Source organism: Hypanus sabinus, chromosome 27 (genome assembly GCF_030144855.1).
Source record: "Hypanus sabinus isolate sHypSab1 chromosome 27, sHypSab1.hap1, whole genome shotgun sequence".
NCBI classification, from domain to species: Eukaryota; Metazoa; Chordata; class Chondrichthyes; order Myliobatiformes; family Dasyatidae; genus Hypanus; species Hypanus sabinus.
In genome coordinates, this window is record NC_082732.1 from 26,387,677 (window position 1) to 26,412,449 (window position 24,773).

The 24,773-nt window shown below is 40.0% G+C and overlaps 1 protein-coding gene across 1 annotated transcript in view; it reads right to left on the bottom strand.

Annotated features, from left to right (window-relative positions):
* Positions 1-24,773, bottom strand: part of emc1 (ER membrane protein complex subunit 1) — a 36,169-nt gene that overhangs the window by 11,132 nt on the left and 264 nt on the right. Inside the window, exons 2-15 of the mRNA XM_059952036.1 lie at positions 24,122-24,249; positions 23,937-24,002; positions 22,759-22,852; positions 21,604-21,732; positions 19,403-19,529; positions 18,438-18,587; positions 17,198-17,365; positions 15,797-15,868; positions 11,432-11,530; positions 9,603-9,699; positions 8,058-8,174; positions 3,869-4,068; positions 3,366-3,515; positions 277-438 (exon numbers count right to left, since the gene is read on the bottom strand). Of these exons, the coding sequence (XP_059808019.1) occupies positions 277-438; positions 3,366-3,515; positions 3,869-4,068; positions 8,058-8,174; positions 9,603-9,699; positions 11,432-11,530; positions 15,797-15,868; positions 17,198-17,365; positions 18,438-18,587; positions 19,403-19,529; positions 21,604-21,732; positions 22,759-22,852; positions 23,937-24,002; positions 24,122-24,249 (1,759 nt within the window). The remainder of the gene's footprint in view (positions 1-276; positions 439-3,365; positions 3,516-3,868; positions 4,069-8,057; positions 8,175-9,602; positions 9,700-11,431; positions 11,531-15,796; positions 15,869-17,197; positions 17,366-18,437; positions 18,588-19,402; positions 19,530-21,603; positions 21,733-22,758; positions 22,853-23,936; positions 24,003-24,121; positions 24,250-24,773) is intronic.

Here is a 24,773-nt window from a genome sequence, read left to right on the forward strand (position 1 = left end):
TCTCTAAATGCACAACACATCAAACCCTGAAGTGGATAGGCAGCAGTAGTAGAAAACCACAAACATACACAGTGGCCTCTTTAATAGGTACTGGTGCAACTTAATAAAGTGGCTACTGGGTGTATTTTATTCTGAATTAATATATGAAAAACAGCTGTCTAATAAGAACAGTTGAATGGCAATTTAATATCCTGCAATACATCACAATCAGCAACAAAATCAATGGCCAACGAATCAGTCCAATTAATCCACTATCACAATGAGATTTGGCATTACCTTATGCTCATCATCAATTAGAAGCAGGACTTTCGCATAATCCTGGTCCACAATTGGAAGCAGCAAAGACTGAAGAATAGGGCGGGTCAAAGTTGGTGGATTGATCTGACTCCGCTTTCCAAAGATTGGATTGAAAACATGAAGAGAACTTAATCCAGTTTCCTGATTGAAGAGAGAGAGGAAAGAAAATGGGAAAATGGATAACTTTTAATTCAACGTCAAAACATTTAAGTTTTTAATTAAATCCTGCTTAAAAAATTAAGAGCAGCACAAGTAACGACTGGTTTGAGAACATGACTTAAAATTGATAATTTAAGCCACATTTTTCAGAAGCAATATAAAACAAAAAAAAATTGGGAGATATGAAGAGTATGCTTTTAATTGGTATCCTAAATGAGGAGTGAAAGGTGTGAGTTTTTGAAGGGCCTTGTCATCTAAAAGGCAGCAAGTGGTAGACAGAATGCAGGAATACTCTGTAGGCCCAAATCAGAGAAGCATAGATATCTTGGGGAGTTACAGAGCTGAAGGAAATTTTAAAGTAATAGTGACTAGAAGAATCTATAAACAAGAATGAGAATTTAAATTCATGGCATTGTTTAGCTAGTCAAAGATGGGATGAAGAAGGGGATGTTATAGAAGTGAAAGCAGACAGTTTCAGTGATGGCATGGGTAAAAGATCCAAAACACTTTTCAGGTCAACACATCATAAACATCATGAACAACTGGTTGAGTTTCAGATAGTTGCATTGATCAGGATGGAACTTGTGGCAGGGACACAGTATAGAATGTGGTCTAATATCCATAGCTTCAATTCTTCAAATGTTTAATTGGATAGCATTTCCAGATGTCTGTAAAGCAGTCTGAAAAATTTAGAAAGGTGAAAGGTCATCAAATTCACAGCCACTCCCTGGTTTCTGACAACATAACTATCCATACTGTCCTTGTAACCAAATTAATAAGGCAGTTCTGACCATTTCTATATATCACTCTCCTTCCCTCTCTCAAACCATTTTTTTCCAGTGTTTAGTCCAAAAAAAAATAAATAGAAACCTAATACAGTTCTTTTAAATTCAAAATGATCTAACCATTGGCACATATGGGCACATGACAAATCTCAGTTCCAATCTGATAAATTTCCCCCTTTCTGTCATTTGCACCAACTTTGTATCCTCTTTTAACCTTGTCACTCCTTCTGTATGCCCTTCCTTTCTTCACATTCTCTTGGGTCCAAGGATCACAGATCTGAGTATCATCTACAGATAGGTTTAACCATCCATTCTCATATTTAACTGAACAACAAGCATTTCTAAAGCTGATCATCATTTTACAAGGAATGAAAAATAACCCACTTTCTTCTCTACAAACCATACTCCTCTGCCTTGATCTACCTTCACTTCTAAAGATTAAGGATCTAAATACTTTGTCACAAGATTCAGTGCCATACATTAAGTTACCTTTACCATTTCTCTCCCCTTGTCTAGTCCAAATTTCCCCAATGGATTTCTGCCTTGCCTTTGAATTTGAATCTACGTTTATATTGCATCCCAATTTTCCTTCACATTTTCCAAGCTCATTCTCCATGAAACTAATCTACGGCAATTTTAGTCTTATTCTATTCAAGCTGTTCAGTACTACATTTCTTTCTAGATTCCTTGCTGATGTTCTTAATTCTCTCTCAGGCACTCTCCACAAATCTCTCTTCAAGTCTTCTTTTAATCTATTTCTCCAAAAATCTATTCTTGACCCTTCCATCCCGCAGCTCCAACATTTAACAGGCATTTGGATAGAATCAGCAAGGCACAGAGGGATGTGGAATCAACGCAGACAATTGGAATTAGAATAGATTGGCACAATGGTCATCATACACTCAATGGGCTGAAAGGCCTGTTTCTGTGCTCCGTAACTCTATCACTCTGTAACATTAATTCAAAACATACAACAATACAAACACAAAAGATATTTTCATCCTACAGCACACACAAAATGCTGGTGGAACACAGCAGGCCAGGCAGCATCTATAGGGAGAAGCGCTGTCAACGTTTTGGGCTGAGACCCTTCGTCAGGACTAACCGAAAGGAAAGATAGTAAGAGATTTGAAAGTAGTGAGGGGAGGGGGAAATGCGAAATGATAGGAGAAGACCGGATGGGGTGGGATGAAGCTAAGAGCTGGAAAGGTGATTGGCAAAAGTGATACAGAGCTGGAGAAAGGAAAGGATCATGGGACGGAAGGCCTCAGGAGAAAGAAAGGGAGGGGAGCACCAGAGGGAGATGGAGAACAGGCAAACAACTAAATATGTCAGGGATGGGGTAAGAAGGGGAGGAGGGGCATTAACAGAAGTTAGAGAAGTCAATGTTCATGCCATCAGGTTGCAGGCTACCCAGCCGGTATATAAGGTGTTGTTCCTCCAACCTGAGTTTGGATTCATTTTGACAATAGAGGAGGCCATGGATAGACATATCAGAATGGGAATGGGACATGGAATTAAAATGTGTGGCCACTGGGAGATCCTGCTTTCCGCTCCCTCCGCTCCAATCCCAACATCACTATAAAACCTGCTGATAAGGGGGGAGCTGTTGTTGTCTGGCGTACTGACCTCTACCTGGCCGAGAGACAGCTACAACTCTCTGATACCTCCTCTTATTTACCACTTGAATAAAAAGCAGGATCTCCCTATCAGATCTTCTATCATTTCGCATTTCCCCCTCCCCCCACTACTTTCAAATATCTTACTATCTTTCCTTTCAGTTAGTCCTGACGAAGGGTCTCGGCCCGAAACGTCGACAGTGCTTCTCCTATAGATGCTGCCTGGTCTGCTGTGTTCCACCAGCATTTTGTGTGTGTTGTTGTTTGAATTTCCAGCATCTGCAGATTTCGTGTTTGATATTTTCATCCTCGTGGCTTCGAGTCCCCTCACAAAGTCATCATGTCTAGCAATAATTATTATGAATATTCTCACACCTAAACCAAGAAACTGCAAAGTGGGCACACTAGTTATGAAACAAATGAAATTGAAAGGATCTACTGATAATAAAGCTTACTCAATGTAAATGTTCCATTAAATACTGGAAGACACAATATATTTTCTTACCTTATCCTTAATGATTAGGGTGCACTGTGGTGGGTGAGGAAAGTGGGCTGTTGTTCGTTGCACTGCTAATTTGAAAGAAGAACCAGGTTTCACATTCTCAAGATACTGCTTCCACAAAATGGTTCCTGAGCTACTGTCAATCCCGAAGAGCTAAAATTTTAAAAAAATATCAGAGTGAAAGTACATTCAAATATTAGCTCATACCATTAAACAAAGTGAAGATATAAATGCTTGAAAACACGCCATAGCCTAGAGTTGGCTGATGCACACCCAGGGCTTTGCTTATTAAGCAAACCAGCACCAAGAGTGGTGGATAGATTTAACTCTCTTGGTTTGTTTCATTCTATGTTGACTCGCACTTTGGCAGGTTGTCCATAAACCAATATTCACTACATAAATTACACTGATCCACTTGGATGAGGGGACTAGAGGTGATCAGTCTGTAGAGGAATCTGTTCTGCTATATCATATGGGCAGAAGACAACTTGCCATGCAACTTTTACCTTTCCAGATGCTGTCACCATCACCATCATCTTCTGCAGGTTAAACTCATCTCGGGCCAAGTTTTCAATAGTTATTTCATTCTTTGAATGATTTCGAGGTTTGCGTGCATCATAGAACATCTTGATGAGCTGGTAGCTCCATGCTTGTAGCAAAATCAGCTGGGAGGACAGTCGCTTCATAAACATTCCCATGGGACCATCTGCCATAATAAACAAATAATCAGAAATTGTTCGAGAACAGATTTATATAGACAAAATATCCTATGTGCACTGGAACATTGGTTTTAACATCTATGGTTAATATCCCAGCAGCCTTTTGCATTTAGATTCAATCTGAAAATACATGTGGAGCTCTCCCCCAAAGGCTAACAGATAACCAGCATGGATTTCATGATACTCTGATCACACACAGCAAGAAGAGGCAGGATTAGGCCATTCAGCTTTTCAAACCACCTCCCACATTCAGTATGATCATGGCTGATCATCCAATTTCAGTACCCTATTTCTGCATTCTCCCCAAATCCCTTTAACCCCTCGTGCCTTAAAATCCTAACTCATTCTCGAATACATTAGCACTATACCCAAGTCCAGATTGAATATATTTAATGATTTGGCTTCAATATTTTTTTTTAAAATCACAGAAAATTCCACAGATTCACCACTCTCTCTTTTCAGTCCTCCCCTTTATCCTTAGGCCGATATGACCCTGATTTTGAGAAATATTTTTCCTGATCCACCCAGTTAAAAGTTGAATTCTAATAGTTACCCTCTCATTATCCTTTATTCAAGAAAATCCAAGTCTCATCAACCTAATTTATCTTCAGTTATGCTATGCCAGGCATGAGTGTGCTGAACCTTCACTACACTCCTCCAAAGTACAAATAACTGTCCTCAGAGGAGTTAAAACTCCACAGAATACTCAAGATCTATTTTCAAAATAGCTTTATACAACATCCCTGCTCCCATACACACATCCTCTTAGCACGAAGACCAACATAATATTTTCCTTCTTAACCATTGACAGCACCTGCATGCTTACCTTCAATCGACAATGCACCAGGATATTCATGTCTCACTGCATCAGCTCCTTTCCCAATCTATTACTGTCCTTGCAATAATCTGCCTTCCTATTTTTTTTTTGCCCCGAGTGGTTAATTTCATACATATCCATACGTCCATTTCAGTAACTTCCACTCCCACATACGTTAATTCTACACAATAATATCTGTGATCATATTGAAATCTTTCTAAAAGTTCAAATACACGGCATCCACAGATTCTCCCACCTCTATTCTGCTAACTGGTTACATCCTCTCAGGCAGATTCAAGCCAGTAGATCTCATACCTGGAAATTACAATACTTCACAGCTCACTGAATTGGTACCTCGAAGCGCAATACTGTCCTGAAGCAAATATAATTGCAAAGAAAAACTTCCTCCCTCATGGACATGCAAAAAAGAATGTTGCACCTTCCAATAAATGACAGAATATCAAATCTATGCATTAAACATGCTACCTTGCGCAGCTGGCTCCACAGCAGCATTAATAAAGAAAGTAGCATTTAAGTCAAGTGAACATGCAGCATAAAATTTTCCAGCTCGAGCAATACACCCATCCCACTGCTGGCACCACAATTCATGGAAACTATGTGAAGAATGTGAATTTAGAATAATGAAAAAACTTGAGCAGCTCAATTCTCAGCTTTCTACTGCATATTAGTTATATTGGAGGTTTTTAAATCAGGGTACATGATTGGAACCAATGGGAACTTATTTTAATAATAACTTATAGAGTGTCAGTATTGTGCAGTCAGTGATAAAACACCATTCTGAGGACCTAATCTGGACTCAACATATTGATGAAGCTACAAAGATGGCACAACACCAGCAGTATTTCATTAGGTATTCGAGATTTGGTACGTCACCTAAAACACTTGCAAATGTCTACAGGTGTATTGTGGAGAACATTCTAACAGGCTGCATCACCACCTGGTATGGCAGTGTCGGGGCTACTGCAGAGGATCAAAGTAAACTGCAGAGAATTGTATAACTAGTCAGCTCCATCATGGGCACTAGTCTCTGTAGTATCCAGGACATCTTCAAGGAGCAATGACTCAAAAAGGCAGCGTCTATCATTAAGGACACCCATCACCCAGGACGTGCACTCTTTTCATTGTACCATCAGGAAGGAGGTACAGAATCCTGAGGGCACACTCTCAGCGATTCAGGGACAGCTTCTTCTCCTCTGCCATCTGATTGCTGAGTGGACATTAAACCCAGGACACTACAACACTACTATCTCAGTACTTTTTTTAATTTCTATTTTTTTCACTACTTATTTAACTATTTTATATATATATATATATATATATATATATATATACACACACACACACACACACACACATATATATATATATATATATATATATATACACACACACACACACATATATATATATATACACACACACACACACACACACACACACACACACATACACACATACACATACATTTACTGTAATTCACATTTTTTCCCCTCTATTATTATACACTGCATAGTACGGCTGCCGCAAAGTTAACAAATTTCACGACATATGCCGATTAAACCTAATTCTGATTTCACATATACTTCAACAATAAACAAGGTGACAAACACCAGCTCTCTCTCCATAAACTGAAAAGCAGGGCGAGAAATAGATTCAATTGTAAAATGAAAGAAATAAATTCTGAGCAGTACCATAGCAAACAATGGAAATATGTTATTTGCCCTGTGCTGCTCTATTGCAGCTAGCACAATGCCCAGAAATTACATACATACCAGCAAAGCTCTTGTTCACACTATATTGATCACAGGAACTAGTTTTAGCTCATAATAGCCATTGTACAGAATGCAAATTAGAAACAGAGCACTCAAATTCCACTCACATCCACCAATCATTTACAAATGAGTAAAGAATTACCAATTTGAAACTATGGAATGAATTCTGACTTATTTAACATCCCAAACAATAATCCCAGCTTCTGTTTATTACTGATAATTACATGCGCTGGTAACTGCAAAAGATTTTCATCTGATGGTTTAGGACTCACAATACAGTTAGGTCCCTCTCAAAACCAAATCACTGCTGTACTTACTGTGTAAGTACTGGAAAAAGGCATTCGCAAGTGTTTCCAGTTCTGATGAAGGGTCTCGGACCTGAAATTTTAACTGGTTTGGTTTCCTCCCCGATCTATTTCCAGCACATTTTTATCTTAGATTTTCACCACCTGCAGTTTCTTGCTTTTCCCTTGCCCAATTTTCAAATTTATTTTTAAATCTCACTACAATTGCAGTGGCTTCTGTCACAAAATGCCAATACCTCTGCAGTCACCCAATTCTAGCATCTTGGGCAACCCTGGTCCTACAGCTATAAAAGTCCTAGTCTAGAAAACTTTGCCTCCCTACCTTCTTTAAAATGCTTCTTAAGACAATTCTATCCAAGTTTTTGGTCATTTGTTCTATAAGCTCCATGTGCTAGTCAGTATTCATCTATTTCATTTGACTCCTATTAAATACCTTGCGGTGAAAATAAAATGAAAATGTCTTTAAATTTACTCTTAAATATTGGAATTCATCGCCCACTCTCCAGCAGTGTTCAGCCATTTCAGAAGCAGTCCAAAAACCACCAGATTTCACTCCTCACACTTTTCAGTGGAATTTTAACTCATACCTGACAATTTAGTGTCTATTAGCTGTAGTACTGCACATATATGACAGAATGATACAAATCAGATGACACGAATAACATACTGGAATAGTGCAACTCACTGATCAACCTGTAATACTGAGTAATACTCCAGCCTCTCCTCTATAATTTTGCAGTTGACATATGTTCTTAAGGCAGGTTGCCACAGTGTTTAGTGGATGCTTGACCTATAGGATTCTGACCATCTCACTGTAAACATTTGAGATACTAGTTTGATTTGATAAGATTCTGAAATCTGTATCTACCAAACTCAACCAGGTACACTTGTCGGCCAGGATGTGGGAATTAATTGGAATGGATAAAACAAATTCATTGGTTCCAGATGATGAATAAACCAAATTTTCTCTTCAATTTAAATTAAATAGAAAACATGACTTAAGTGTGCCTTACTTTCTCCTTAAGTTAATAGCAGTTGGGCTGCTGAGCATTCCACAGTACCTGCTTTCTTTCCAAATTCACCCTCCAGTTCAGCCTGTGTTCCTGTTAGAGGCAAATCGACCATCTCCATGGTAACAACTTCTGCTAATGCTTCTTCCCTTGTCCAAATAATTCGACCTGTGAAAACCGTGAATGACAGAGTCCTACAACATTCTGAAAATTCCAGCAAAACCCAATCATACACACCCTGAACAACTCCATCATCAAACCTACCTGCAATTTTTTTCAGCACCTTCTTACAAATATACTGTTTGATCAATGATTCAACTCAAGGGACACAGAAACGAAAGAGATTCCACTAGCATCTCAATATTCCCCAACATTTTCAAGATTGCTTACCTGAGTTTGAAATAAGAATAAAATACTTGCACAAATCAACCTTCAAAGGAAAGCTGTTCAGAGGCACAATACTACTGACACAGGTAGTACTTACGTAATCAGCAATATAATAGAGTAAGAACCCTATATCCCAGTGTCAGAATTAAGGATTTACAAAGAAATCCTTGATTAAAGATCAAAGAGCATTTTTGTGATTCTCTCACCTGTGGCTAATTGTCTTTCTAACCTAATTTGTCTGCATCTATTTTTCTTGAATAGCTTAAATTCAATGCTCAGTAAAGTAGTAAATGTAATTGAGACACTGACGATGTCTTAAAATAGTAAGACTAAAATCGAAAGTCAGAAGATGTATCAGAATCAGAATCAGACTTTAATCGCCAAGTACCTGTGCACATACAAGGAATTTACTTCCGGCAGATGTTGTCTCTCTGCTCATAACAATAATAATGATAAATATAAATGAAAATATAGATTATACATACAAGTAGTGCAATCCAAGTAATAGTTAGCCGACAGTTAACTGTGCAGCAAAGTGACCGCAGTAGGGAAAAAACTTCTCCTGAGCCTGGATCGTCAGCTGTTTCTAGGTCTGGGTCAGGGTCAGAGTCAGGGTCAGGGTTAGGGTTAGGGTGTAGATATGCAACCTCAACCATAGGGGTAGTAAAACTTTTCCAGTTCAGGTAAAAGATCCTTGACCCAAGATAGTAAGTCAAAGTTAAAAAGTTAAAGTCTGACCTGAGCCATATAGGCTCATCAGGCCGGTGCTTATGCCGGTTTCCTTGGCGTGAAGTGACTGAGAGTACAAGATTCTCCCCGGGATAGGACGCCAGTCGATCGTGAGGTTCACCCCCAGCATTTGGCCGGTACCTATTTTCAGCTGGGTGGACTGGAGCATTGTGTGGTTCAATGCCTTGCTCAAGGACAAAACACGCTGCCTCGGTTGGGGCTCAAACTCATGGCCTTCAGATCGCTAGTCCAACGCCTTAAACACTTAGCCACACGAAATAGTAACCCTCGTTTTTTCCCTGCAGATGCCACATGACATGTGAGTATTTTAAGCATTTTGAATTTATTATTAGACAGTAAAACTGTTTATTCTGTAAAGTTTTTTTTAAACCTTCACACTATCAAGCACAATCTAATCACTATAGCCATCCAGCCTCCCCCCCCCCACCCCACCCCACCTCCCTCAACCACTTCACAAACCTGGTTGCTGGATGAAGATTAATGCATGATCAGAGGTCTGCACTAGAGCACGATAACCAACAGAGTCATCTTTCTTCAGGAATGCCTGAATATAGAGCTGAGAGCAAAAGAGGGTCATGTGAGATTCAGCTTGGCAAGAACAATCAATAAAAATCCTGATTACAAGGTAAGAATTACACAGCAAACGGTAGGGCACTGAATCAAGATCCATAATTCCTCAAAAGTGGCATCATGGATACATAGGATCATAAAGAGAGCTTTTGGCATATCAGCCTTCATAAATTAGGACATTAAAACTGGAATTGTGATGTGATGTTGTATAAGGTGTCAATGAATACAGATTTGGGAGTATTGTGTGCAGATGTGGTCACCTACCTACATCAAAGATGTCAATAAGTTTGAAAGAATACAGAGAAAAATTACATATATTGCCAAGACTCTGAAGACTTGATTTATAGGGAAACACTGAATAGGTTAAGACTTTATTTCCTGGAGCACAGGAAAACGAGAGGACATACACAAAATTTTGAGGAGTATAGATGGGGTGAATGCATGCTGGGTTTTTCCTTTCAGACTCAGAGAGACTAGAAGTCACAGATTGAGGGTGAGAGGTGAAGTATTTAAGAAAAAACTGAGGCGGAACTTATTCACTCAGAGGATGATGCAAGTATGGAACAAGCTACCAGTGGAAGTGGTAGATGTGGGTTCAATTCTAACATTTAAGAGAAGCTTGGATAGGTCCATGGATGAAAGGGGTGTGGTAGGTAGCAGGTAGCAGGTGCAGGTAGCTAGGACTAAGCACAAAACTAGTTTGGTACAGACTAGATGAGCCTAATGGCCTGTTTCTGTCCTGTAGTGCTCTATGACTCTATAATAAATGAAACAGAAACACACACAAAATGCTGGAGGAACTCAGCAGGTCAAGCAGCATCTATGCAAATAAATAAACAGTTGATGTTTTGGGCCAAGACCCTTCTTCAGGACTGGAAGAGGGAAGATGCCAGAATAAAAAGGTGGGTGGAGGGGAAGGAGGAAAGCTAGAAGATTACAGGTGGGTAGGAAAGATAAAGAGCTGGAGAGGAAGGAATCTGATAGGAGAGGAGAAAGAGGAGGAGGGGACCCAGGGGAGCTGATAGGCAGGTGAGAAGAGGCAAGAGGCCAGAATGGGGAACAGAAAGGGGGGGGGGGGGGGGGAAGAGGGATAATTTTTTTTTAACCAGGAAAAAAAAACCTATATTCAAGCCATCAGGTTGGAGGCTACCCAAACGGAATATAAGGAATTGCTCTTCCACCCCAAGGGTGGCCTCATCTTGACACAAGGGGAGGCCATGGGTTGACATGTCGGGATGGGAATGGGTATTGGAATTTAAATGTTTGGCAGCTGGGAAGTTGCCAACGTTTTTGGCGAACGGAGCAGAGGCGCCGAACAAAGTGGTCCCCCAATTTACCACCAATGTAGGGGCTGCATCTGGAGCACTGAATATGTTGTTTCTTTGATCCTTTTAAATTGATGCAAAAACACAATCAATATATACAGTTCTGAAATGATGCATCATATTCTGTCTTCCTATCTTCTGTTCTACTAAATTCATAAGTTAAAGAAGCTCTCAATTGATAGTTTCCCAGGTACGTGGCCAAACCCCCATTAATCTTTCCCTATGCATCTCAACAATAGATCATCCACTTTGCCCAGAACTCTCAAAACACCGAGCCCAGCTCCCAACATTCTTACTTAGAACTGTTTGCCTCCTTAGACAAGCAGCATCTCACCTTATTACCCCACCCATTTTTGCTCTCAGCAACCTGTACCTAGCCAGTCACATTCTCACCTGCTCCGGTTGCCCACAATTTGGATCCAGGTTAAAGTTCATGGTGGTGTCCAACAACCGTCTTCCATAGTCTGCAGAGTACAGATTGACACTGAAAGCCTGCGAGACAAAATACAACACACCTTAGTCCAAAAGGAAATATTTCTGCCTATCACCACCACAGCCAAAATGCCTCCAAGATGAAAACCATTAAATCAATTATCATTCTCCCATTGGGAGGGGAGAGAAAAAAAATTAGCTGATTGTATTCCATTACAACACTGAACACTAACAGCCTTTAGATCACAAAACTGTTCAACCTAAATTAAGGTTGAATTCGGGATAAATATAAATGGGCAAATGGGTATAAGATGGTGCCACATACGGCAGCCGTGTTGCGAGCTCTGTTCCAAATCTACAGTATATTACTAATTTCTACAATTTTCTTAGCATTTTATGTTCGAGTAGCTGATAGTCACATCAGATACGATAGACTGACCCTTCTGAACATCGGAAAGGCGGCATTTACCCACTATGTGCTGCCTTTCCTACACCGGGAACCCCTGCTTGAGCGATCCACGGGCTACCATCTAGGAAACGGTACCGCAGCATAAAAGCCAGGACCAAAAGGCTCCAGGACAGCTTCTTCCACCAGGCCATCAGACTGATTAACTCACACTGATTTGAGTGTATTTCTGTTACATTGACTGTTCTATTTATTATAAATTACTATGATTGCACATTTAGACAGAGACGCAACATATATATTTTTACTCCTCATGCGTGTGAAGGATGTAAGAAATAAAGTCAATTCAAATATAAATGGGTGAGGTATCCTGTTCTTTTAATAACATTGTGGGTTATTTGATGTCACACAAGAAGGAGAGGGGCCAGAGTTTAAACCTGCATTTAAAAATCACCACTGGAAATACAGTGTGCACTCAGTACTACTTGGGTGTTGCGTGCTCTTTGGAACTGGGCTCAAATTTTACAACATATACCCATGACATTAAACATGATTCTGATTCTAATCCACATTTAGATAAGGTGTGCACATTTTTACTTTGTGAAAATGAACATCCCAAAGCAGATTTCGCAAGCCTACATGGACATTCAATTGGATCCAAAGAAGCAACTTTCGGAGATATCCAGTTATTTTGTTCGATAACTTGAGCTTTTCTTTCATTAATAGTAATCAGAATATAGCCAGTGTAGAATAAAAGATTTAAGCACAAACTTCCCCAGGCTAAGAACACCCAACACATAGACACCCCATACATACACACAAACATTTGGGAAACTGGAGGGAACGATGGGAATTGATTGGCCACCTTCTGTAGGGCTAGTCATCTTCTGCCTGGTGGGAATAGAATATATCTATGTGCCTTTCCTCACCTCCCAGACCATTCCACCCCCCCCCCCCCCCCACCCACCAACTCCGGGCTACAACAACCAGGGAATGAGTTGAGATGCACAGAGGTGGGAACGTGCAGCAGACTCACTCACTGAATCCGTGAAGCAGACTGGCAGCCACTCCTCCCACACCAGCTTGCTCTCCCATTACAACTGTTTCTGGGATCCTTTCCCACATACTGTTTCTGTTCATCTCTGACTTACTGAAAGTTCAGGCTATGAACAGGGCCCTGTTATATGTGGACTGCCTGTATAAGAAATTAGGAAGGGTGGGTGGTATAAGCAGCTTCAGCTGCCAGTATATCGAGAATGTTAAAGAGAAAAAAAGGCAAAGTAGTAGCATGAAGTAGCAGAAGGGCTAATAGTAACTATTCAGAAATGGACAAGGCACATGAACACACAAACCTCCAGAGCTGGGAAATCTAAATTGAAGTCTCTTTACCTGAAGAAATAGGGCATTCATAACAAGAACATTAAGTAATGATGAAATATGAGTAACGGTCTCTCCATAGACTGCAAAGGGACCAAAATGAGGAATTAAATATCCCAGGACTCCCATCTTTTAGAAAATGAAAATGGCAGGTAGACTTGGTATTAAAATTGGATAAAAGTAGTCAAGAGAAAGAAACTTAGCTCAGGAAAATAAATGAATAAAAAATTAAGTTTAGATCAGAGTTAAAAAAACACAAAGGGACAGAAAGTAATGTGCATGAACCACAAGAGGTTGCTTTGCAGGTGCAGCAGGCTATCAGGAAGGCAAATGAAATGTTAGAAGGGAGCTATTGCTAGAATGGGAGCTCTGCTCCCATTGCTAGAAGGGAGCAGAGGGGTTATGCTGCAAATGTACTGGGTACTGGTGAGGCCAGATCTGGAGGACTGCGTGCAGTTCTGGTCTCCTTACTTGAAGAAGGATATACTGGCTTTGGAGGCAGTGCAGAGCAAGTTCACCAGGTTAATTCCAGAGATAAGGGGGTTTGACTAGGAGGAGACACTGAGTCACATGGGACACTACTCAGGGACACAACTCACTGGAACTCAGAAGAATGAAAGATCTTATAGAAACATATAAAATTATGAAAAGGATAGATAAAATAGAGGCAAGTAAGTTGTTTCCACTGGTAAGTGAGACTAGAACTAGGGGACATTGAGAATGTGAAGAGGGTAAGGGGTATGTGTAGAAGGGATGGGCAAGGGGTAAGTGTAGCAAAATATGTAGACAGGACCAGGGGGAGGATACGTTATTGGGGGAGTAGCTAAGATAAGATTCCAGATAGCATGTGGCAACCACAAAGAAAAGGGAACCTGCGACCACAAGACAATGTGTTTGGCGAAGTATTTTGAGCTATATACCTATTTCAAGTGTTTTGCTTGCGTCCATACCCATTCCGAGTATTACGCTTGTGTCTATGCTTATTCCGAGTATTTTGCGTGCTTAACTATGCAATAGCCAATCAATTGATGAATTCGAATCGGTAACCATATTTGTGAATGTAGTATCCTGCTTTTGGGTATAAGCATGACCTTCGTAAACCGACAAATTGGGAGTTGGCTACCTTACGCCCGAAGTGCATGGGGCTGCGAACTCCTCTCTGAATAAAAACCATTTCAGAGGTAATTTCGTGTCTCTGGTGTTTTTCCTCAACTGAGCAGGTTAATAATTTCAGGTTAACAACATAGCCTCAGGATTTGGGGGAGTAAATTTAGGACAGAGATTAGGAGGAACTGCTTTTCCCAAAGTGTGGTGTATCTGTGGAATTCTCTGCCCAATGAAGCAGTCAGTAAATATATTTAAGACAAGGTTGGATAGATTTTTGCATAGTAAGGGAATTAAGGATTATGGAGAAAAGGTAGTTAGGTGAAGATGAGTCATGAATGGCAGAGCATGCTCAATGAGCCAGATGGCCTACTCCTGCTCCTATTTCTTAACTTCTTAAATAATATGAAAATAAGACAAATCATACATAAATTCCTAAATAATAATGTTAATGAGGAGTCTAATATAAATTAAGAAATCAGAAATATGTGTAATACGAGAATACTGTAATTTTGGAGGATATTACATATGCACTGGACAAAACAAATTAACAATAATAGCACATAGGATGACTGCAAAACATATTAGAGATCATCTTCTGGATTAAAATGTTGAAGTACTAATTAGGAAACAGACTAATTTTAGAATCAATATTGAGTAATGTAAAAGGTAGGTAAGTAGCCTCCAGGGAACTCTGATCGTAACAACATAGAATTAGAAAATATTGAAAATTTATTCAGCTATGAAATTACATTATTATGGCGAATTGGAAAACTGTATGAAAAGGTATGACAGTAAGCTAGTAATACCCTACATCTGTATTCCTCTAGAACTAAAGAAAAGTGGTCAAGCAATTCTTTCAGAGGGGTTAAAAACCGTATTACATGAAAGGAAAAGCCTTACAATACCACAAAAAAGGCCTGAAAATTAAGAACATTTCAGGTAATAAAACTGAAATAAGATTTTCAGAAGTCCAGGAAGATAGGTTTGGTATAGGCAAGTAACTCAAGAGGTAACAGATCAGCTCTGGCCTTAATGAGCGGGGGAACAGACAAATGGCCACTCTTGTTTCTACTGCATATGTTGTTTAGTGTTTCATTTAGTTCCTGCAAAGTACAGCCACATTATCTCACCCTACTAATCTGTCATGATCCAGCATCTTACTTACTTTGTTACCCTCTAGGATAGGTTGCAGTGCTCATCTTGTATCTGCATTTACAGATTAGTTATCAGTGCAGAACAATGCTTATCCAGGATGCTTACCAGGATAATGTGGGGAAGGTTAGTTGCAGTAGAGAGCAAACTTCCCTACACCATACCAGCAAAAAACTTCTAGAGCAAATGCTCTATCGTTATAGGAAATGCTAAATGCATAGTATTAAATATCCCTCAGAGCAGGTAAAGTATTAATTTTGCTTTGGGATTAAAGATTTCCTTACTGTTTTGTTCCTAGATGTCATGACAGCTGCCACCAATTTGTCACCACTTGTAGCAAAGGATGCAAGCACAGCCTACAAAAAGGAACATAAGATAAAGCTTGAAAGAACAAGATTACAAATACCTTAATAACATTCCATTTTGAATTACAAAATGGGAAACATCAGATTGCACAAGCAAGCCCAAGAACACTAACCTCCAAACCTACAACACTAACACACTTGCAAAACTCCATATTATGATGGATTATCTTCGACCATTTACATCATACCATGGCTGTAAAAGCAGGCACAAGTGATTTACCTTCAAACCTCTAAAACCCCTCTCTAACATCTGTGTAACTCATTGAGATGATGACAGAATACTCAGCACCGTTTGATGGGGTTTGATAGAGTGTTCACAAGTATGTTATCCAAAAATGGCCAGAAAACCTGACTGGTACCCCTATGAATCAATGTGAAATCCACACTCCCAGGTCTCCAATCACCAGGAGCACAAGTAGTGATTATAGTCAAAAAGAAGTGTGATAGCACTTCTCCAAGGACACTATGTCAATAGAAGTACTAGCTAGTGAATACCCAGCCACAACCAAGGTCATGTCACTAGGACAGCGAGCTGCTTACTGCACTGTTTACCTGTGCTGAGTAATGCATACATCTTGAATACTTTATTAACTTATATGTGGCAATATTTTGTTTTATGTGCTGTGTGTGATATGTTTTCTGTGGGTGCACCGTAGTCCGGAGGAACATTGTTTCATTTGGTTGAACACATGTACAGTCAGACATTAATAAATTTGAACGTCATTGCCTCCAACCTATGTGTCATCCAACTTGAATGTATTAGTGCTCCTATATCATTAGTGGATCCCAAAACTCTTTCCCAACCGCTAATTCTGGAAACAATGTTACTGTAAAAGTTTCAAATAATTCAAATAGAAACACAAGTACTTTCAAAGAGCAACTAGGATTGGCAATACGTGTGCCTTTGTCAATGGATCTCAATAAAATCTACATGTATACTAACATTTAAGTTACACTCAAAAATTGAACTTTAACCTTCACAATCCTCAAATTAACATTTTTAAAGTTTCTTGGAATAAACTTCATTCAAGCAACCCAGCAAGGATAAACCCTTCTCCCTGAAGCATACACAGACATATAGGCAAAAGAACAATTAAGATCAAGGTCATCTACAATGTGTTAAGTCCAAACCAATAACCATACTTTCCTCCAGTATAACAGTTGACCTTCAAAAGTACTACTAAAAAAATAAAATCAAATCCAGCCCAACTGAGGTCACTCAGTGATACTCGCCAAATAAGAGATAGCTGGGGTTATGGTCTCAGGTATCTATGGCAGAACATCAGCATTTACCTACATATACATTTTTATCATTCTCACCTGTGCAAAGTCACGTAGCAGGCTGACCACGCCATCATGGAAGTGTAATAATGCATAGTGAGTGCCTGACAACTGAAGGAAGAATTGAGTAGATGACGCCACCAGTGCTGATGACTGAATTGTTAAAATTCTTCCCTCAAACTCCTCAGCAAGTTCCAGCTCTAGAGACTAGAGGGAGGATTGGAGTAAAAATAAAGGTAATGGTCAATTCTGATCACAACACCAACATCTCTTCCAAAACCTCTACTGAAATTATTGATATACAGTTTTACCCAGCAACAGTTAGCATCTTTTGCAGCAAAAAAAAAGATGCCCCTTTGGGTGATGGAAATTTGCCCTTACACAAGTCACAACCCAAAAATCTGAGATATGGTGTAAAATTTGCTCTCAAGGAATCTGAGTGAAAAACAAAATTATTTTTCAACCGATGCTTGACACATATGCAGATGAGACTGCTCACATTACAGAAAATCACAAGTTCTTTAAGAATGCAACAATTCCAAAAGAATTCATCTGTAATAAAGTATTCCACGTATATAACCAGAACATTATTAGTTCCGCAAGTGAAATATTAAATAGCATTTGCTACATGATAAAAACGTATACAAGAAAAAGCACTAACCAGATGCAAATAGAGGATTGCTCCCACTACTGGACTGTTGTGGAAGGGCAAAGTTCTAACACTAACCAGATGTGGAAAGATATGAGCTCCCACAACTGGCCAGGGGAAGATGCCAAGTCCCATCATTGTCAGATAATATCTATGGGCATATGATCACCTTAATGAAGAAGACGCATGATACTAATCCTGAGCCAGTTGTGAAAGAATGTAGGAAGGATCATGTTAATGACAAGATATATGAAAGTAACAGTTCACAACATTGGCAAGGATTCGGTCATTGTTCAGATGTGGAAAGAGGCAGTCTCCTATCGCAGGTGGTCATAATGGGGAGACAATAAATATAGGACAGACTCGCCCTCAAACAGAAGAGGACAAGTATGTCCTTCATCTCCATGGATCACATTCGCACTTTGAAAGGGCTGTGACAAGATGCCCACTCTTCAGGAAATAGCAAACACAATCATGACAAAGGGAGCAAAATTGTTCTATAGAATTATAAATAAAAAAGAAAGTCCAATACTCGCTGTACCCAAGAGAACTAGTAAAGCTCAAGGGGATATCTGAATGTTTATTAAAGAATCTCCATCTCAGTCTGGCAACAGAATGCCAAATCCTCACCTGTAAAGCAACCTGCACAGACTCTTGTTCAGATTCCAATGGCAAAGTCCAGAGTGAATGAGATCCAGAGTCTATGCATATCAAGACTCCAGTCCCAACAATTCCACAAACATTACGCAAACGTTGGATCCAAGGAGTTGATACAGTCACCTGCAAAGAGAAAGTGGAAACTTGTCATTCAGAAAATATATACCATTAACTAATCTCTTTGGAAAGGTTAATCGTAATCTCCAATTTGATACACCCAAATATATGAAGTTAACTAAAATACCAAATTCAATTATATCACCTGCACCCACAACATCCATCAAATCCTGGTCCAAGTCTTCTCAAAGTAAAAAAGAGCTGAGGGATTCTGCAACAGGTTTATTAAATTAGATTGTTGGTATGACCAATGACTGAACACAAAAGGACCCAGCAGGTGGAACATATAATCTACCTCAGAGAGGAGATTAGGATGAATACCTAATTATTAGCCAATAATTCAGAGTGCCCAAATGGGCATAATCAGGCAGTGTGCTTGGAAGGATGGAACAAACTCTGACTGGAATTACGGTATGATGAAAATAGAGGTACAAAATGAAATTAGTCATGTTAAGAATGTCCACTTGGGTATAATGACAATACATGATACATCCTGCACGGAGTCAACTAAGTAGGGGAGAAAAATAAATTGAGGGAAAAGAAGAAAACGTACACAATGTACGATTATATTTTATGCTCTAGCAACCACCCAGAGCAATGACCTACAGTAGGTTCAATTAGGAGTGAATCACAGATCTGAAATTAACCCAAATTAGTATCATAGAGAGCATCCGCAGCCTTCCGTCAACCTATACCATTAAATTTAGGCTACCCTCTCCGTCCTCAAAGATCTTTACACACACCAGTTCTTTTTCCAATTCAATGCAAATGATTACATTCTCTTTCACTGAACTCTCATTTTCAAACCTGCTCACTCGCACCTGTTGGATGATCTTTCCGTCATTAATGTCGTACTGAATTATGACAAGATGAGAGCCAGCAACCATTCCCACCACGTACAGTGTACCACCTCCTCCCGAGTAAAGCAGCTCATAATGGACAGTATCACTGGGGAGGAAACAGAAATACTTGGTAAACTCACACAAAGGGTCTCAGGTGTCTCGCCATCCTTAACCACACAATCAAATAGACCAAGAGATCCTCCTGTCTTTAACCACACACTCAATTTTAATACAAGACGTACAGTCAACTGCACAACTACTACAGTCATCACCATCCTGTTATTCTCACAAGTGTAGGTGGCTGGACTGAGTATTGCAGCCTTCATCGGGGTGGTAATTCCCAGTGAGCATGATGGCACTTACATTCCTTACAGCAGCTACTCCTACCACAGAGATCAGATTGAAGAGCTAACAAACAAAGCAGAAGCGCTAAAATAAAGCAATATACATCGCTCATTTGAAATAAGCCATTAGATTGAAAGTGCAGGGTCTGTGAGACACATCACTTGGAACATCTGATGACTGATCTTCTATTCAGCTAATCTCCGTATGTTGTATGTTAGCTGTGGCTCACTTTCATTTCCAAGTCAGAAGACCCCACTTTTATTTGCTGCTATAGACACTTTAACACAAAGCTTTTGGGTCATACTTCACAGTTCTGGGAGAGAGCTACACTGTTGGAAATATCACTTTTCAGATAGCACAGTAAATCAAGGTCTCTTTCTGCTTTCTCAGACAGACATTAAATATCCCACGGCCATTTTTCCAAAGCAAGGAGTGGGGTAGCCAACCTTTTTTGCTCCGTGGACCAGTTTAATATTGACAATATTCTTGCGGACCGGCCAACGGGGAGGGGGATGTGGAAGTGTTAATCACTACCAGAATATAGGTGATAAGTCAACTATAAGTCACTTATAAGTGGCTAATACACTCAATTTCATTTCTAAAAGCATTTATCTAACGAATTTAATATTAAACACAGTGCATATTTTCCTCGCATGAATATAGTGATAAATCAATTATAACTCACTTATAAGTCAATAGCATCATAACATTTTAGTTAACGTTTGGATATTAAACACACAGCGCATATTTTCCTCGTATGAACATATAAAATCATTGCAACACACCAGTAAGAGAACAAGGCGAGGGCTGGAGGTCCCCGTACAGGGGCCACAGCAGTTGCAGTCCAGAGAGAGCGAGTGACTGACCAAGCGAGGAGTGCGACAGGGCGTGCGCCTGCCCCCCCCTTGTAGGTCAGTAGGATCTATCGGCTGACAAAAGTTTAACTCGAGGGATGACTTTCAGTAGATCGCAGTGAGGTAGCTGCTCTGCTACTTACGAAACCTTGAGCCCGAATTAGGTCGTCTGCGAATATTTTAGCACCGGGTTCCCCACGAACATTCGGAGTGCTGAACAGGTTTAGAAGCAGCGGCCATCTGTCCGCGCTCCAGACCAGTAGCAACGGCACTTCGTGCTGGCCGCGAGGCCGCTGGTTACCCGAAGTCAACCAGTGATCCCTGGCGCAAGGGTATCACTGCGTTTAGGCAACTGATGACTTTGCATGCATTCAAGTTCAACAGTGGGCATGACAGGGAATGAGGAAAGGTGGAGCTGCCTCGTATCGTTTTATATTCCCAAATCATATCGTTTCCTCGCAGACCGATAGCACATGCTTTGCGGCCCGGTGGTTGGGGACCACTGGCAAAGAGGAAGTATCACTTTTTTTCGTCTTCACTAAGCTTTTTCATTCAATTAAGATTTCATGTTACCAACATATTGCTGCGAGCAAGAGCTTTCACCAATTTCCAACATAACAATACACATCATATGCAGCACACAGAAAATGCTAAAGGAACTCAGCAATTCAGGCAGCATCTATGGAAATGGTTGACGTTTTGGGCCAAGACCCTTCTACACATCAGATACCTCACTTTACCATGAAAGCTGGGAATCATCTTTGGATTGTTCTCAGAGCAATGCACATTTTATTTTTCAAAAATCAAGGTAAATATCTATTATTAGGAATTGCATTTGAGCATGCTAATCATTCAACGTGTCTCTCCAATAATAAATACTTCTCTCCAAATGTTCTCCTTTATTGTCCTACCTCTGTTTACATCAACAGTAGAATGGTTAATCAGCAAGTCACTAAAATATTTCACATGCAATCTCTGTACCTTTCTGGTAAAGCTTCAATCCATTTCTGATGTCCGTTTGAGAGATAGTGGAGGGAAATGGATGTCTTCTTGACAATGGTGATGAATTTGGCTCCTTCAACAGAGCCAATAAGAGAACCAGCCTGAAAACTGAAACAGCATTTTTTAATATATTAGACAAGCTGCAATGATGAGCCCAAATCCCTTCACCAGCTAAACAACGAATTACCTTAATATTAAAACAATACCTATTAAAGGATAACCAGGAACATCTTATTTAAAACATAAATGCCCCTCCGTTACATGCAACTCATTCTGCAGTAGTTGTTGGTTGTTTTCAAATTATTAGTTTCACCTTGACAAGAGTTCCATTCAGTTTTGGATGTTACACATTCCTTAAATTCTTGGCTAAGCAACACTGAGACAGTCCAATACAACAAACTGTATTTCATTTTGCACATTCAACCTTCAAATATAATTAATGGGAAACACTGGAAAAAACCACATCAATACGTTTCCCCCCCCCCCCCCAGTTTTCCTCTCTCTACCTCAGAACATGTTGGCTCAGTGCCAAAGGGCCTCCATTAATTCAGGTGGATATGGGTGACGAGCAAAAACGAAATTTGGCAAGTCAGTATTCCCCCTTATTGGTATTTGGGTGGTGGGGTGGAGATAACTTATTTACCAAAGGAGGTGTAAGGCACTGCTTCCCTCTGCTAGGGTGCAGGTCACCCTTGGGCAAGGTGTAGCATCTGTTTAGCCCCCTGATCAGGTGGTGGATGGTTGTATGAGCAGCCGGTGCACATCACAGGTCCTGGGTATGCAACCTCTGACAACAGGCAGACAATCCCTAAGGAGTATTGATAATGGCTGGGATCACCCATCTTGTAAAGATACTGCCCAAAAGAAGGCAATGGAAAACCATTCTGTAGAAATATTTGCAAGAGCAATCACGATCATTGACCATAATTGCCCACATCATACATGGCACACAACAATGATTAGTATCACATTACTATCCACTACACAACAAATAACCACAATCCCACAGATTGAAATATTATTAACAAATAAATATAAGAAACAATTGTTCTCAATGATGCAATTGAATTGCTACAGGTGAATCACTCCTTTGTTACATTGGATGTCAACACTACAGGGACAGATTGATCTCACCTGCCAATCTCAAGCAGGAATTCCCAGTTCAAACCACCAATGTTCGTATCCCACGAGCGCAACAATCGCCCTCCTCCTGATACAGTCACTGCATCTGTGGGAATGGTAATAAATCAATTAGCATTCACTGAAAGCTTTCTCCACATTTGAAATAAATAGTGTATTGAGTAATCAAGCTAAAAAAGACATCTGTCCATTTTTTTTTTAACCCCAACAGAGTGGTCAAGTAACTGGACTCAAAAACAGTTGCTTTCCCGGAGCCATCAGACTGATCAACACCTCCACCCATTAACCCACCCACAACCACCACATACATATCCCCTAACATAACTTTTTTTACATACAAATCAGTCAGGACACCTCTTTTTCCCTTATTAGGGAGACAGAGAGCGAGCCTGCGGTATGTCAAGTTACCAGGTGAACGAGTAGTCTTTGGGGTACTACAAAGACTGTGTCCTTATTGATGCTTTGCTGCACACTTGAGTGTTCGGTGGGTGGGTGGGGGGGGTCACTGTTGCTTTTTGCTGGAGGGGGGAGTTGGTGGGGGCTTTGGGATTCTAACATTTAACAGTCATTCGTTCTTTGGGGCACTCCCCGGTTTACGCGAATGTTTGCGAAGAATTTCAGGATGTACATTGTATACATTTCTCTGATATTAAATGTATCTATTGTATATATGAATTGCTTTTTCACAGGATTGCTTTTATGTTTATTTTTATCATGATATTTTACTATTGCATGTTCTTTAAGCTTATAGTGTTTTTTATGCTGCATCAGATTCAGAGTTAATTATTTTCCTCTCCTTTACACTCGTGTACAGGACAAAACACAATCTTGAATCTTGCAGTTCATTTTCTACTTGTATTTCTGAATTTATTCCCTCTATCGCTTTTTCCATATCCCACCACACTATCTACCCCAGTTCAGAAATCAATAATTTCATTCTAATATATCTGGGACTGACTGCAATAGATTGCAATTCAATACTCTGGGAATATCAAGATTGCATGCTACTAAAATTAGATTCATGGTGATATTTGTAACAAGGTTGAGTAAAGTTCAATGAGTTTACAACGATGAAATATTTATGTCACAATTTAAGTATGAATTGAACCCATGAATCCCTTAGAGATTTCACAGGTGCTTGGAGAGAGAGAAAAAAAAACTTGCTCACTCACCCTGCCCATAAAATAACAGTTGATCCACATTCCCCTCAGGGCCTTCTTTATCCACCTGACGCCAAACTGCAAAAGGAAAAACAACACTGGAAACGGTGACAGTTTGCAATCTGGAAGAAAAGCTGACACTTTGCAATCCAACAGAAAACAACCGATTACAGCAACGTCAGTTCCACATCACTCACAGATTTCTCCGGTCCTCAAGTTGAGAGAAGCAATCACATTATTTTCTGTTACAACCACAAGTTTCTTTGCGCTCTGTGTAGGAGTATCAAAATAGGCAAACCGGGGTTTCCCAACATACTGTCGCCGCCTTTAATTAAAACAGAAGCAGTGCAGTAGAGACAAAATACTGGTTAGGTCTTTTAGAGTAGTGGAAACATTGACAACATTAACTCAGAGTGCCAATAGCCCCATTGTGTCTTAATTAATTTGAAAAAACTATTTATTACCATTTCCTTGCATTTTTTACGAAATTTGCTAACTCATTTTCAAAATCTCCCACTGAATTGTATCTCACTATCCGTTCCAGATTATAACATACTGTGTGTATTTACTAATCTACGGCATCTTGTCATTGGAAGCAGATGTTCTATGCCTACTTTCTGTGTCTCTATTCCAAAACAACCTTTAAAATTGGATCATTCAGTGCATACCACCTCACAACTGACTTTCCAAAGTGCTTTGAGCTTTCCTTGTAGGACGCTGCCGAAGCCAAACTGGTGGGACTTCCAGTAAATCAATGACACCACCAGTGTCACGGCTGCTGCCCTGCCCGTATTGCAAATGTCTCCAACAGTAGCACCTGAAGAGGAGAAATCGCCCGCGCCGCACCGG